Raw genomic sequence first — 16,422 nt, 5'->3', positions numbered from 1 at the left:
GCCAGGTACAGTTTGATCCTGAGGAAGAGATCTTTCTTGATCTTAAAATATGCACACTGGTCAGACTTTGAGCATTCTGCAATAAAGCTGGCTTCATTTGTTAACAGCCTTTCCAACGTGATACTGCTTCCCAACACACTACCTCAGTAATGGTGGGCTATGGAGCAAAACTGTTTTATGTGTCACAAAGGTAAACATCCCACAGTTCAGCAACAGCTGACCTATGGAGAATGCAGAGAAATGATCTGGTGAAGATCACCTGTAACTTCTCTCAGTTTGAAGTACAAAGAACCACTGTGCTAAATCAGACCTCAGCACCACAACACAGCAGAAAAGTTAGTGTGAGGTATATTGCTTTGCTGAAGAAAAGGAAGATCTTGTATTCTACTGACTGTCAGGATTTAGGGTGCGAATTAGTAGACACGTACATACCAAAAGAGTGCAGTATTAGCAGTGCTGTCAAAGGCGAGTGATTTTCAGGGCTGTTATGGTTAAACTGCATTCTGTATAGGGGAGAGGCTGAAAGGTTTAGTTGGGTCTCATGTACCTTAAGAGTGAGAGAACCTGAATGCTTGGGAAAAGAGTGCACTCTGGGGCAAGATCGTAAGACGGTGCGCCAAGCGCCCTCCATCATAAATCCTTAACTTATTTTCTTGTTTAGGATAAGGGAGGGCTCGAACAGCAAGGTGGAAATTTTCTAGACTAATTGGATCCAAAAACCATTTCGCATTTCTGGTAGCCAGTAGCTACCAGGTGCAGACGCTTTGCCTTTCCCAGAAGCCCAACCCAATTGTGCAGTCTTATGCTTGTGGATATTGGTTTCAATCTTCATTCTCAGTCACCCTGAAATTTGACTTTCTTCTTGCTCAGCTAGCATAAACTACCTTGTTGCTTCTTCACAGATAGTGTTTAACTTTTGCTGCTGCTGGTTCTTTTAGCTTTTTAGAATGTGTAAGTCAAGTAGAGGAACTGCATGCTGAACTACACGGTCTTGTTTGAGAAAGAGCCCAATTGTATTAAAAGTATTCCACTCCAGTACTGTGAATGGAACCGCTAAATTAATTCTTGAGTTTCAGAAGACAGTAGAATTCAACATAACTCCATTTTGACTTGTCTGTAAGTCAAAGGATACATGTGGTATAGTGTGATACAGGAATGACACTTGCTTCTAGTTTGTTTTTCCAATAAAATAGATGTGCTTGGTCCATAGTTAAGCACTGGGATAATTATTAAGAAAAAAGCATTAGATAGGTGACAGGCCATAAGGTGTGTTTATCTGCTAATTACTTCTGTTTATATTATGGTTAATAACTTAAACTATTTTACCTTTTTTCTTTTTAAGAATGATAATCTTATAAGATTATATAACATTAAAATATAATGACTTTTACCATCATTATTAGAAAATACCTATCCAATCAAAAACGTAAAAAGTGAATTATGATGATAATCAAATTAGCTAACTTTTGTGATAGCTAATTTTAAAACTGACAGTACTTGTAGGACAAGCTATGCTTTACATTTTTTTCCTGAATGAAAGTACAAGCAGTTCTACTGTTTAAAATCTATGGCCTTCTGTAGAAAACATAAATCCCAAAGTAACATAAAATCTGAAAGGAATGTTTAAATCGTTGGTCATATTATTGCTCAAAGTGGCTTTTAAAGTCTGCTTTTTGAACAGTGTTAGGTTTTTCTGCTGTATTTTATCCTTTTATTTTGCTTCATATCATAGACCGTATGTAGTACCCTTTGTTTTTTACATCATTGTTCAGAGAGAGGAGTTCATGGGTATGCATGCTTAAGCTACAGAAAAAGGTGAGCATCAAGAACAAACATAAAAAGGTCACGAATCAATTAAGGCTGGAAGTTAAAACATGATGTCTAACCGTAGGAGGAGAAAAATTCTGAAACACCTTCTGTTGTGAGTAGTAATGACAAACAGTATCACTACATTCAAGATGAAGCTTGATCAATTTGGGACTGTGATATAGTCGTGATGGCAACAGGCTGTATTCTTTCACTGTTTATAGACCCTTCAGTCCCATATTTCTAAATCCAGGATGTATTAAAATGCCCAGAATTTTTGCTTTTGACTACATTTGTTGACACTTTGAGGAATGTTCTCTGTAATCTAATAGTTTCTCATTATTTTAATTCTGGTTTAGGGGAGATAGAATGTTCAGCCTCTCATGTAGTGTACTTTATGCCAACAGATGACTATATTGAATTACTGTATAAATGGGAAAAGACATTCCTGATAAATATATATGTGTATTTGTATGGCTGGGAAACATTATGGAAGGGTCACTGCACAGTCAGCATGTGAGCTGGCTTCGACTTGTTGACTAAGTAAATCCTAGTGTCTTCAACACAGAACAAGAATTGTTTATGTTTTAGTACTTCATTATGTTCAGAAATAATGGAGAGAAGCTAAGCAATGAGAGATTTAATCTGCACAGCATACGAAGTGAACAAATGGAGCATTTTCAGTACAGTAATAGCTATGACTGGGAGATGCAGTAAGCATTGATGTGGTCCCCTTTGCACATCTCATGTTTGTTGTGAGACTTCGGTGTTATGAACCAGAAGGTTTTTTACCTCTGTCAGGTTGTTTACAAACTTCCTACCCGACTCACTGAATTTCTGTTATTTCCATGAGATGTCATGTATAACATACATATCCTTCGTTTGAATTTAGAAACTTCTGCGATTAAATTAAGACAGTTTTATTGAACTACATAGTCAAGAATCTTCTAATTAGTCTTTGATCTTAATGAATTGTGAACTCTCCAGCCTATGGAACCTGGCACCACATGTTGCATGGGTGGATGCTGCTGGCTTATGTTGTAGTTTCAGTTTAAATCCCAGTGGCCAGGGAGCTGCAATTAGCTCTATAACCCAGCAGAAGGGAATTTGCTGTTCAAGCTTTCCAAGTAGATTTGTCTAGTCTGTCAAAGAGCAAATAGATTACCAAGAGTTTTGATGTGGCATTTACTTCTAATGGGCCCTTACTGCTGCAGCGGCAGACAAAAAGGAAGTTTTCTTTTAGATGCTGTTGGAAGTAAAGGAATATGGTGATAGTGAATTTCTTACAGGGGCTCTGCTTCACTCCCAAGTACCTGCACTTTGGACAGTTGCTGAGGCTCCATTTCCCCAGCAGCATAAACTGTCAGGCAGCCGATCCCACTTGCAATGTCCATTTCCAGTGGCACAGGTCTGTCCCCTCTCCTGTACTAAAGTGGTGCCTGACTCACCCATGCAGAGCTATTTTATCTCACCAAGTTGACAGAAAATATTTGGAGGGTGGAAGGAGAGAAGTCGTATCTGTTTTCTGTCAGCAGTCTCAGGTTGAGGTTTGATGCCGTGGTTAAATCAGTCTAATAGCCAAGTGCTGCCATGAGAACAGATCCATCCCCCTTCCAGCTTGAACTAACTCACCTTGGACTCTTGGCAGCTTTCATGCAGGTGAGAGGAAAGCAGCAGCAGCAGCATGCGAGTGGGCCAAGACCATCCCTATCAATGACAGCCGTTAGAGCTGCCGGTCAGGACAGGAAACAAGTCAGCCACTGTCCAACTACCCCTTCAGGACATGCTGCCCTGTTTCTTGTCACTCGTTTGGCGCGTGTGGGTACACAGAGTTCTGTCATCTACCAGTGTACTGCTGGTGCTGTGGCGCCAGCCCTTGGGAGGCAGGGACTAGTATTCTCGTAGCGTTCACTGTTTTGCAGAACAGCAAAGCACACGAAATAAGATGTTTTCTTACTTTTTCTCCAGTCCGAACTCATACTACTAATGCCTCTTCTAAAGAGACGAAATAAGCAGTAGTTAATTTTCATTCATAAATCTCAGAAAGAAAGGTTATCTGACATAAGTGAATACTACAGTTAAAGAAACTTGAAGCTGTATATTTGATAGTGCTGTAGTTAATGAGCTATTTTTTTTAAAGGAAGCTTTTAAAATAATATGAAAAACAGTAAAATTATATATTACTGTTTTCTCTATAACAATGGGGTGAATTTTTTTAAACTGTTAAGTGAAAATTTCTTTTGAGACATGTGAGAAGAAAGTAAATTCCTATTTATAGTAGGACTTTAGAATATACCTCTCAGAAGAGTGAAAACAAATTATTTTTTTCCAGAGATGAGAAAAATGTAAACTCCAGAAAGCAAATGTCTAATAAACAGACAAACAAATTTCAAAAAGGAAACAGAAGCTTAGCTATGCTTACAGAAAATACTGAAACAGATCTTACTTGGAACCGAACTTTTCTTTCTGCATTCGTACCAGCAGAAGTAGAAAGAACTTTTTTTATTATTTCAGAGCAAACTTGATAGCAGTTAAATCATGAGACCTTGCAAAATTTTAAAATTCAAAAATTCAGTGTTAATCCTTCTGCAGAGAGGAAGGGAAAAACAACTTTCTACAGAAATTTCATTCCATATATTTGTTCTTGTAAAATCAGGCTTAAAGTATTGCTGTTTAGTTGCAGTGTGGGGTTTTGAGGTATCACTATCTCAGGAGGTCAAGAAAATCTCAGATGATTTCACAATAAATTTTTTTAAAGATTGTTAAACTTTTAAAGATTGTTAAACTTTTTGCAGAGAATAAAAATCTGATCTTTAAAGAACATAAAGCAACTTTTTAGGTTTTTCATGGTTAGTGTTTCACAGTTTCCTTAACTGAGAATCTGTGGGGTTATGCTTCATGAATATCAACCAACAGTGGCTGAAGATAGCTCTAACAGAACGTCCTGATCAGCCACTCTTCTGTTCTTCTTGCCTTTGCATTTATTAGATTCCATTAATGTAGTGTTTCAGTAGTTACGTCCTTTGAGAAAGACTTTGTAGTCCTTAGACAGGAAGCAGGTATGTTTGCAGTTTCTTGTGTATCCTTGACCATTTTTCCTGTGTACAGTTCAAGAATGACAATGCTCTTCTCATTCATAGATATTTTCTTTCTAAGGATCATAACGGTATTACTCTCACTCTGCATTGTTTGGTTAAAGGACATTTTTCTGCTTTAAATGAATCCAGTCAAATTCTGAGTATCTGTTTGCTCCATCAGGATTTAATTTGTATTATTTCTGCTAAGAATATTTTATGATCCATTACACATGGCAGTCTTTCCCATATGTTATACTTTTCTTTTTCATGTTGCAGCTACCCATAATTATGTGAGTTTAATTCTCTACTTTGCCTATTGGTTGGCTTTATTCTTAGCTATGAGTGCTAAAAATATTAGCACTCATCAGAATATGAGTGCTATACTTACTTTTAAAAATTTGTGTTGTTAAGCCATGTATTTATCTGAAATTAGTCCTTGTAGTTTGAGTCAGATCTCTTGAAACTTGCTGGTTTATATATAGCTGCAATGACAGCAAAACTATCCGTCACCAAGTTAAAAAGTCAGTATTTTCATATGTGGCTTATGTTGGTGAAAGTGAGGTGTACTGAGTTCATACCTTTAGCATATACCTTTGTATTTTCAGAAATTCTGTTTGCATGTTGTGGCTATGAGTAAATAAAGATTAAGGTGTTAAGATCAGGTTCTGTGATCCGCTGGTATCTCTAAGTGGACATCACCATACCAGGTTTCTGATCCTACCTAGCTACCGTGTTCAAGTCCCGTAAAAAGGCTGTCATCAATGTGCAAAAGTTGTTCATGCTTTATTCCCAGACAGTTCTTGAATTGTTGAGATTGACAATGAGGGGGTAGGTATAATAATTTCATTTTGACGTGCCACTTCCGTATGAGATTACGTGCTTTCCTAATTAGCTTATATGCAGAATCATGTCCAGTAGTCTCTAAACCAGTTATCACTTTGCTTCTTTGCTCTCTATTCATCCTGCCACAGCTTTGAATCCATGGTCAGAAAAGTTAGCATTTCTTTGTTGTAATAGTTTTCCTGATGTTAACATGAAATTTTAAAAACAAATTGGGTTGTTTGAAAAAATCTTAATGCTCTTTCTGAGGTTTAAAATGTCTGTTGGTGGCTGAACAGAAATCCGCTTTTACTTTCACACAGTTCACCGTATGTGAATCAATTTGGAGAACTGATAAATTGCAGTATCTTTTTTTTATTACTTAAATCAGCAGTTGCAAATAATTGCTTCTTCACATCAAATTATGATTTTAGATTTGCTATCAGAATAAAGATTGATTATTTTGGCTAATTTAACTGCTATAAATAATTTTTATAGCACATGCTTAGTTCTCCAACATATCTTTTGATGTATGTGAGAGAGAATGCTTCACAAAATATTTGTTTCAAAATATAAATTCATATTTCTTAAAAGGACAGTTCTAAAGAAAGAAACTCAGCTATAAAAATTTCTAGGAATGTGGGAACATTTCAGGAACACTCTCCCACCTCTACTTAGGGAAACTGGGCAGCATTTCAGTTCGTTAGTATGTATCATATCCCAGTCCACTCTAAAGTCTTTTCCAAATTCTTTCATTGAGTTTTGGTTAATGTTGGCGTGTGAGTGTTACACAGAAATTCTGTATCCCAATATTAGTTTTGTACAGGATTACTGTTTATCTCTACTTATGACTTTCTCAGGGCTGGAGTACTAGGTATTTGAGATAAACATCCAAACCAAATAGCTTCCTAGTTTAGGTATCTTCGTAGATAACTGAATAACTAAGCAGAAGATGAGATGTGAAAATAAAGCATATTTCAACAGAATAGACTGTTACTCAGATGTTAATGCCTACATGCATATAGAGACAGACAGCAGGAGAAGAAAAACTTCTGTTTTAGTCTGATAGTTAACAGTTCAATATTGAGAAATATTGCTTGCCACCCTCCCTGGAGGAACAAAATAATCTCAGATTTGATTTGGATGAAGATTATCTTCCCCTTTACAGCGCTGAAATTAATTTTATATGCAAACCTCCTTTGAGTGACAGGCTCTTGGGATTTATTCTATATGGAAATTTGCTTTTGATGTGTGTTCAGTAGAAAAACAAAACAAAACACAAAAGCAACATTTAAAGTAACTAAATCTGGTTTTAGTAGCACCTATGAAGCCTGTCCATATGAGCCAGACATACAATCAGTTGCAAACCTTCAGTTGGTAATGCAGGTTATGTTAGTATAATTCAGAGTTACTGCTTTCATGTAAATTTGACATTTACCTTTCTGCCATGTGAGTACTTTCCATATATGAAACCATTATTTGTCTGGTTTGCCTTCCATCGTCTTTGCTGCTTTATTGAGAAAACTAACTCAACACACTAAGTCTTGAGCTTATCAGTCTCACTTTGAATATGTGTAGCTTTAGAACTGTGCATATAAAATGGTATTGTACTTCCCTCTTTCAGGGATGAAGTTCATATCTAAATATTTTATTATTAATTGTCTTTAGCTATAGCATTGTCTCAAAGAAAGAATTTGCTGATCGTGTTCATTCAGTGTATTGGCAAAGTTGTGTTTGAAAGCTCAAGAAATCCAGAGGGCTTTTGCTGCTCCTTTAAGTAGGTCTGCAGAGGGATTTAATGAAATTGGTAATAATGAAGTGATATCAACATGCAAATGACAGCTATCACCATGTGTCTTCCTAAGTCGACCATATACTGTGCTTGATCCCTGTTGCCTTGTGCCTGTACAATGTTGGGTTTGGATGACAACCATCCGCTTGGCTCAGTGTGGACAGAACACACTTGATACTGTGAAACCTTGGGGGAGCCACAGTAGTAGGAATATTTACCTATCAGCTGAAGAGATCTTTTTCATATATACACGCTGATTTTCACAGTCTCTTTGGTATGCTGTTTAATGATCAGTTGGCTTTTATGGCAATTACACCGGAATCCCTCTGTATGGTCCTCCTGTTCCTTACCTTTTCCCACCCTCCCCAAAGGCTGGTTTATAAAGAAGCCTTCCTTCTGCCCTGCTTCTTACAAAGAACGTGCAATATTCATGGTTCAGATACTAAAATGCCTTCAGCTCCAAAATCAAAAGTTTATCTCTAAGAATGCATCTTGGTTTTAATGCTACATGTCACACCCTTGTTTGCTCCTATGTGCTCAGAAATTAGTATGAACACTGTAGTCATGAAATGTTTAATTTCCTAGCTGAAGGCTCTGTGCTTTGGAGACTGCTTCTCTTCCTCCTTAGTCTGACAAAGACCAAATAAGTTAATCTCTTGGGGTACTTGTCTGACTCATGTTCTCTGTTACCAAGCCAGAAGGCGGAATAAATTAACCCTCACAAAACTCTCTGCTGGCACTAGACTACTCCCCATTTGTGAGCAAGTGTGCTTATGATTTAATCACGTAATGTGCAGTGCGGTCCTACTTTAATAACAGAACTGTATACTTTTCTAAATGTGAATTGATCCTGAACTGAGTGGCATAGCATATTTTTGGGTTTGTTTTAACAGTGTGTAGCTGATTGGAGATACTGTGTAATTTTTGGATTGACGAATGCTATTTGGCAAGGTTTGTCTGTATGAATATTGAGTACAATTGTTGCCTCTTATTTATTAGTTAAGCTTGTATTTTGTTCATTAGCAGTGCTATGCAGCTACATCTAAAAATAAAAATGAAAAGAGTTTTGTTTTTCCCTACTTTTTTCCCATTTATCTTTAGAGCTTGACACGGCCTGGCACAGAACTTGTGCTATGCACTCTCCAGTGGCCTTTCAGAAAGGCTTTTCAGTCTTTGTTGACCCATTTCCTGGATTAGCCTGGCTAAGTTATGGATTATTTTGTCTATTAAGCTTTTTCTTGTGTCCTGTAATTTACGAATGGCATATTGGCATAATAATGTATTCAACTAGTTGAGCTTCCAAGTCCATATTTATAACTGTTTACAAAAGTCTGAAGAAGTTAGTGATAATATTTTGATTTCGTGCAATGTAGAGGACAGTTAATAATTTGTCAGGTACACTTTGGGATTGGTTTTTTTCTAATCATGCTGAAATAAATGCTTAAATTCTAGAACAACAGGAAGCAGGCAGAGTGATACATTTGTTGATGTAGGATGTCAGATAACTTAGTACAAATTACAGATTCTTTAAATACTTGAAAACAGTGAAGGTCAGGAAGCCTCCATTCAAAATTTTCCAGCATATGTATAATATTTTACAGGATGTCTGTCTGACTGTAGACTGCAAAAGAGTAATCTGTAAAAATCAACTTGTTTGTTGTTTTTCGTGTTGTCTATTTATGCCCTGAGAAACGAGCATCGGATGTAGTGTGGAGTCTGAAGACCAGTGTACGGTTCAAGGTTACAGACAGACACGATTGTATCTTGTAGCATGAGGAAACTGGGCTCAGCCTATTATTCAGAACTGTTTGTTTTCAGTAAACAACGTGCAAGGCTTGAAACAACACCTTAGTGGCTTGGTCAAATAATTTAGTCAATGGTTTTAAAGGTTTTAAAAAATAAAAGTAATCAAAAGTCTTATTATTTATGATTTGTTTGATTGTATGAGATGAAAATTTTCTTCACAGTCATTATATTGCTGATACTCCTGAAAACATATATCAAAGTACATGTGAAACAATAATTTTGTATTGAGTTAGTGGCTATCGTCTTGAAAATAAGAGAATTTCAGATTAGAGGTATATATCGTACACTTGATTTTATTTATTTTATATTCTTCTGTATTGTATACAGATTATTTAAAAAAAAGAGAGAAGGAAAACAGCTGGTACCAAGGAAGCTGTTCAGTCAGTGGAAGTGGTTAGTCTCGGTTTCACCGTCCAAGTATGTTCCCAGACTGAGTAGCCTATTTTCAAGAATTGGGTCAATATCGGCGATTAGCTTCTCAGTGGAAAAGCAAACATTTCAACTCCTCCTTCATGGCCAGTTCAAGGGTAGTGAACACCTGAGAGACCAACTAGAGGGAGGGATGTCAGAAAAATATGTTTGCAGTAAATATTCTGTGTGACATCAAGTTTCTACATGGGAGGTAGTTGCTAAAAATACTAATCTTAAAAATCAAATTATGTTGATGCTAATTAAGCTGCAATGAGAAATGTCTTTGTGGATTGGAAACTGAAGTTTTATCTGTGTCCACTAATATGCAGCAAAACCAGACTAATTTCCCTGGTGAAACTATGAAAGCTTCACAGACTTTTATCATCTGCTTAATAGTTCAAAATCAAATTACTCTTTTTAGAAGGCCACTGTTCAAATACTATTAAGTACTTGCAGGTGTCCTCCTTACAGATAAGCAAAATCTTAATTTCCTCTTCATTCGTGTATTTTCTTAGTGAAAACTTTTGCATTTTCAAGTGCTCAGTTACCATGTCCTATTGAGAATTGTGTATTGGTTTGATAATCTGACGAGGAAGCCTATATTCAGAAGAGATTTCAAGTGAAAAATGCTGATACTGGATGTTTTAAGACTGAGATATTCTTCCTAGTCTCTTCAGTCATTATAATTTACAGCAGGATAATATATAGCTAGAAAAAAGGGCTATTTTTTTACACAGCTTGATTTTAATTGAGTACTTTCATTAAAGGGATGTTTTAATTCTTTGTAAAACAGTTTAAAGTCACTAAGATCCAGAAAATATTTTAGAGCAGTTACCTGTCAATCTAGGTTGCAGTTTTAAAATATGAGGAATAGAAAACCATCTCTTTCAAGAATTCTTAGTTATAGATGTTTTGATCATAAGAGAGATTATTTTAGAGGATATAGTTGTAACAAATGATGTGATTATTTATGAGTTTTTAAGTTACTGTTTTCCTCAGTAACACCTGCCAGAACATTACAGGTTTATAGAGGATTGTTCAAGGATTTTTGTATCTGATTATAGAAAAAAAGTGTCAGATGTTTAAAAAAATTATCCCTAAGTGTCTTAAGATATTTGTTGTAGAAAGCCCACTTAGCTTGAAAACAAAAACTTAGTTTAAAAGAAAAGAGAATACTCCAAAGCAATTAAAATCTTCTGGGAAAAGGAACAAGGGCAGTTTTGCATAAAAAGGGCAGTTCAAGTTTTTTCATTTCTTAGAGATTTGTTTTAAACAGGCAGCAGTTTCTAACTTTGTGTTCAAATATATACGTACCCTCATACATACATACATACAAAAAAGGACAGTATTTCAAGTTAGCTTCTAACCATTCACTCATGAGTTCTGTTTCATTCACGTTATTAAGCTAGTTCTATTTTTAACACTATCCTTATGCTGTGTATTACAAAGCAGCTTGTTTTATAGCAGGACAGTATTAGTTACGCCACTGAAAAGAATAGCAAATACTTGCAACAGTAACTCACTCGGCATTATAACAAAGCCTTCTGTCCTTGAGTCCTCTCAAGCCTGCCTTTGATTTCATGAGTCTGTCTCTAAGATTGAGAATGGAGTTCGAAAGCACAAGCTATTATGTTATTGACTTGTTCATCCAAAGAATTAAGTCTTTTTCTTAACAACCCTCTCCAAATCCTTGTCTCTTTGTATATAAGAACCAAGCTCCACTCCAGCAAAGCAAATTTTTATGCAACATCATAGAAGAAAGATTTGTCAAAACATGTAATAAAAATTACTTAAAACAAAGTGTTAATTGTTATATTAATATAGTGGCTCTCCACAGTCACACTTCTTATGGGTGGATTATTGTAAGATAAGCAGTAGCTTTGTAAAGGTAATACAGGCTGTTTTACTGATAACACTAGCTATGTCCTCAGGGAAACATCATGCATTCCAGCATATTTCAGGAAATTTCATAAATTTCAGCATATCTCACATATCTCAGACATGTCTGCTTCTCAGGATGGGACTTTGTTTTAAAGGAAATGTATTTTTGGTTTTCCCTGAAAGCACATGGCTTTGTCTCCTAGGTAAATTATATTGTCTTTAAAAAAAACCCATAATCTGATTCATGAGTCTTACCCTAGATCTAGTGGGGCTTGTTTAAACAGTCAGCTCTTCTTTAACGTATCCTTCTAACAACATGTATGCACTTACTGCCCTTTTTAAACCTTGTGACTCCTAGAATGCTCTCCATGGATAAAGTTTGAATGTATTTACTAGGAAGTCTGCAATTTTCTTTTGAGCTTGTCAGTATGATGTGGGTTGTTTTTTTCTTTCTGCATGTGGAGATGCTTTAAAGTTTAGAAGTTTATCTTGGATCAGTGACCAGAATTGAGCTCTAGGTACACAGAAGGCTTCGGCAGAAGATACATGTAATACTGTTTGAAGTCACTATAAAGCACTGCTGGGATTTGTGCTGAGGAGGGGAAATCCTTAAAAGTGGTATTTGAAAGAGAGGTATAATACAATATATTTGATATGTAAAAATACATTCAGATAATATTTTAGCAACCTGAAAAATAGCAAGGAGGTTGCACTAGTTAAAAGGTAGAAAAACTTGGGGTTCGGCAATATATGAATTTATTATGTGGTTGTTGAGAACTTTGGAAAATAGTACATTTTAATGTAATTTTGATTCTTCTTTTGTAATGTTATTACAGAGGGGTTTTGTTTGTTTGTTTTTTTAAGGAATCCAAAATGTACTCAGCTTATTCTGTGCCGTGCTTACAGAAAACAAAGTTCTCTTTCACTCAGCAAGTTTTCAGAGGCTCAGTGATGCCTGTAGGGCTCTGGAGTCTTTAATGTTTCCCCTCAAATACAGGTGAGTTGAGTTTTGATTCTTTGAACTCTTTGACTAATTTTATAATTAATTTTACAACTTATTTTACATTGTCCTTAACAAAAGGAGTTGTTCTATGTTTGTTGAAATAAGCAAAGGTTTTTCACGATCATCTATACAAGTCCTAGTCTGTACACGTAATTAGTAAAAATCTGATTGCATCTTAACAGTGGAAACAATTAAAGGAGAAACATCCTACCTACAAGTACAGTAGAAACCCTACTCACAACATCAATTGAGTGGTTCAACTTGACAGTGATGCTCCATGGGTAAATGCATGGAAAAGATATGGGGGAGATCTGATAACAGCCTGCCAATAAGTAAGATGAGGTATGTGGCAGGAGAACAAGAGACTACTGGGGTCACAAACCAAAACGGGGGAGTGCAAGGTTCTGACTGTACCTGGGGAGAACATGTTTTATTACGGGGATAGGTAAGCATTGGAACAGAGACCCTGTAGAACTTCCATCCTTGTAGGTTGTCAGGACTCAGCTGGTCAGAGCCCAGATCTGGATTCAGTCTTGACCCTGCTTTGAGCAGCAGGTTGGTCTAAATGATCTGCTGAGGCCCTTTACAACCCGAAAGGTTCAGTGTTTCTAAGGTAACAGCTACATTAGTTTGTATCACGGTTTTAAGTCACTGACAAATGTCCACCAAAGAATGAATTTAAATGAACAAATTGATCTCTCTAAAAAGCCACATCTCATTCTGTCATTTTGAAGTGGAAAAACTTTAGCTATTTGGGTTTTTTTCAGGAAGAAGATATCTGATTCTGACTCATCTGTTTCAAAAGATGCTTGTATTTTAATAGCATGCTTTTATTTAAAATATTTCAGGTATTGGGTTCACTGTTATATAGAATAAGAGGAAAGTGAGTTTTGGAATATGTTTCTTCATGCTAAAATAGTCATGAATGTCAATTTTTAATAAGTATAAATTAAGTGTTGAAATGTTGGATCAATTTAGATCCAGATTTTCATGTTGCTCTGAAAACAGCAGTTTTTTTTTAAAAATGACAAATCAAGTAAACAAATATCTGAAATATAGTGTACTGTATATAAGGTTTAGTTGTCATTTCAATATCTAAGCAAAAGACTTAATTTAACGATTTCTTATTAATGATATTCTACAAAAGGCTGAATTGTAGGTGTCTGGCCAAAAAGCAGCCATGTTTTTTAAATGTAGGTATTATCTGTAACTTTAGTATTCCTACGTACCTAAAAGTTGTGGACAAATATGATGTACATATAACATAAATGTTACAAATATAAATAGGCTTCTGTTATTTTGCACATACTCTTGTTTACAGTAAATTTTAGACCCTATAGTATAATAACGTTCTGCACTTCACATGATAGATGTTCTTTTAAGCGCATGGAACCTTATAAAGAAGTATTTAATTAATACTTTAATATTTTGTGTTTTTAAAATGCAGCTATTTTTAGTAAATCTAACATAATAGCAGGAAGATTTGGGGTTTTTAAAGAAAAAAGCTACCCTATATGAAAGGATAGTCAGAAGTTATTTTATTTATTCTTTTCACAGTTATCCCTATATTCCAATTCTTCCTGCACAGCTATTAGAAGTTCTCAGCTCACCAACTCCTTTCATAATTGGCGTGCATTCTGTCTTTCGCAATGACATTCATGAGCTTGTAAGTATGTCTACCCAGTATACTCAAGTGTCATTTGTGATGCTTAGTTGCAGAGATCTTCTGTGCTTCAAAGACGTTTATTTGAACAATTCATATACGTTTAAAATATTATTGTAGAAAGCAGGCAAGGCAATCAGGAGGGAAAAAAAAAGAAAAAGCAACAATTCTTTTGTAAATACATGGAGACTATAGAAGAGGCAGTTATTTGATTCTAGTGCAGGATGAGGATGAATGGATCCTCTTCCAGCTTTGTCGTGTATTTGTCATGGATTTAAACAGTTCACTTAGGATTTTTAAATGACTCCTCTATTATTTTATGCTTACTTTTTAAGCATGTGCTTGGAGAAACTGAACCAGGGTTACAGAGATGCCTAGAAATGTAATTTTACTTATGGTTGTCCTCACTGTGTCCTTTGGCAAAGAGCCTAATAGATATCTCAAATCACTGAACGCAGACATGGAACCTCCAGAAACAGGAGTCACTTAAGAAAGTTTGGTATAGTTTCACTTTGTTTGGTTTACATTTCTTTTTCATGGCTAGGTTCAGCAATATGAAGTATTTGGAGTATTTCATTTATCAAAAGCATTCTATACATTAAAGTTAGTACTGTTTTAATTTGTTTATTTTAACTTATGTTCAGGTCATGAAAGTTGAACTGTTGTGTTTTTAAACTAAGCTCACAGTGTGCGCCACTGATAATGTCTTTGTTTGTCCCTTACAGTTAGATGTAATCATAGCAGACCTGGACGGAGGCACAATTAAAATTCCTGAATGTATTCATCTCTCTCAGCTACCAGAGCCACTGCTACATCAGACTCAAATGGCGCTTTCTCTAGTACGTTTTGATACAAACCCCATTTCCTACCCTCTCACCTATTTTTAAGGAATGAAAAATGAGTTTCAGTATTAATTCACTTTCAAAAAAACACTGGAAATGTGAGATTTAAAAATATGATTCATGCCAACATTCCTTTTCTTAGAAGAATTTATTATCTGAAGTTAAAGTTAATATCATCAGTAATTTACTATTAAAATATTTTTTTCACTATGCAATGGGTAGGTAGTGATTTTTCATTTTCACGAATGTTTTTTTAATAAGAGTTCAACCTCAGTATTTTAGCAGGACTATTACTATTCAGTTTAGCTTCTTTTCTGTTTCTGTAAATTAATTTAAACTGTATATTGTCTTGAAGTTTAACAAATGAATAGCCAATAAGTCGTAAAGTTTGTTTGTATGATGCCCCTGTGTCAGTATTCAAGAATGATTGATTCTGCATTGGGGAATCAGTAAAAAAAGGAGTTCAGTTTGTCGTTTTGCTATCATTGTCATACATTAGGAATCGCCTTATTTGGAGGCTTCTGAACAAACCTTCTTATCTTAAAGAAGGGTTTTCTCTCTGTTAATCTGTTTCAGATGAATCAACTCTAAAATCCCTAACTGTACTGACTAGTCTTGTTGACTGTAATAGGAATTTTTGATAATTAGCTTGCTTACAGAAACCTGAAGCTGAGAAATTAACTCCACCTTTATTTCCATTCAGTCTTTGTAATTTAACTCAATCTATTATTTGAGATACTTACTATCAGAATATTAATTTGAGAAATAAGAGAAAAAATGTAATTTACCCTTTCCTCAGCAAAATGAGGGGAAAAATACTTTGTTTAAAAAATTCTCTAGGTTTTGCATCCTGATTTGGAAACAGCAGATTATGCATTCCCTCCCCCACGAACAGCTTTATCACACTCAAAAATGCTGGTAAGATTTCTGTGTTACATCTGACTTTAAGTAGAAAACTGTTTGAAATTTTAGACTAATTTTCTTTTAAGAATTTCTTTTTTGTGTTTTCTTTTCCATATCCATATTCTTTATAGTAGTATCGGTGGAGCAAAGAAATGCCATTGGAGTTTGCATTCTGCCCTCTGGTAGTATTCTAATAGATTAGAAGTTTTTATAAACATACTTGTATTAACATGAAGGCACCTTATTTTCTTTTAATATTACTGTCTATTGAGTTAAATTAATGCCTCCTCTGTTTTGTAGACCAGTAAAGCTGTAGAACTTTACATGAGTGGACAAACTGATGTTTTTGTGTGTTTGTGTAAATGTTAAAAGTAAATTTTCTTATAGACAACTCCCTGCCCTGCCCCCCCCCCCCCCCC

General features: G+C 35.5%; 1 protein-coding gene across 1 annotated transcript in view; it reads left to right on the top strand.

Annotated features, from left to right (window-relative positions):
* Positions 1-16,422, top strand: part of SBF2 (SET binding factor 2) — a 198,857-nt gene that overhangs the window by 80,798 nt on the left and 101,637 nt on the right. Inside the window, exons 7-10 of the mRNA XM_026850676.1 lie at positions 12,457-12,589; positions 14,153-14,261; positions 14,984-15,097; positions 15,941-16,018. Coding sequence (XP_026706477.1) covers positions 12,457-12,589; positions 14,153-14,261; positions 14,984-15,097; positions 15,941-16,018 — 434 coding nt within the window. The remainder of the gene's footprint in view (positions 1-12,456; positions 12,590-14,152; positions 14,262-14,983; positions 15,098-15,940; positions 16,019-16,422) is intronic.

Source organism: Athene cunicularia, assembly GCF_003259725.1.
Source record: "Athene cunicularia isolate RWA chromosome 5 unlocalized genomic scaffold, athCun1 chr5_part3, whole genome shotgun sequence".
Classification (NCBI taxonomy): domain Eukaryota; kingdom Metazoa; phylum Chordata; class Aves; order Strigiformes; family Strigidae; genus Athene; species Athene cunicularia.
The sequence above is the reverse complement of the archived record's forward strand: the minus strand, read 5'-3'. Positions and strand labels throughout refer to the sequence as shown.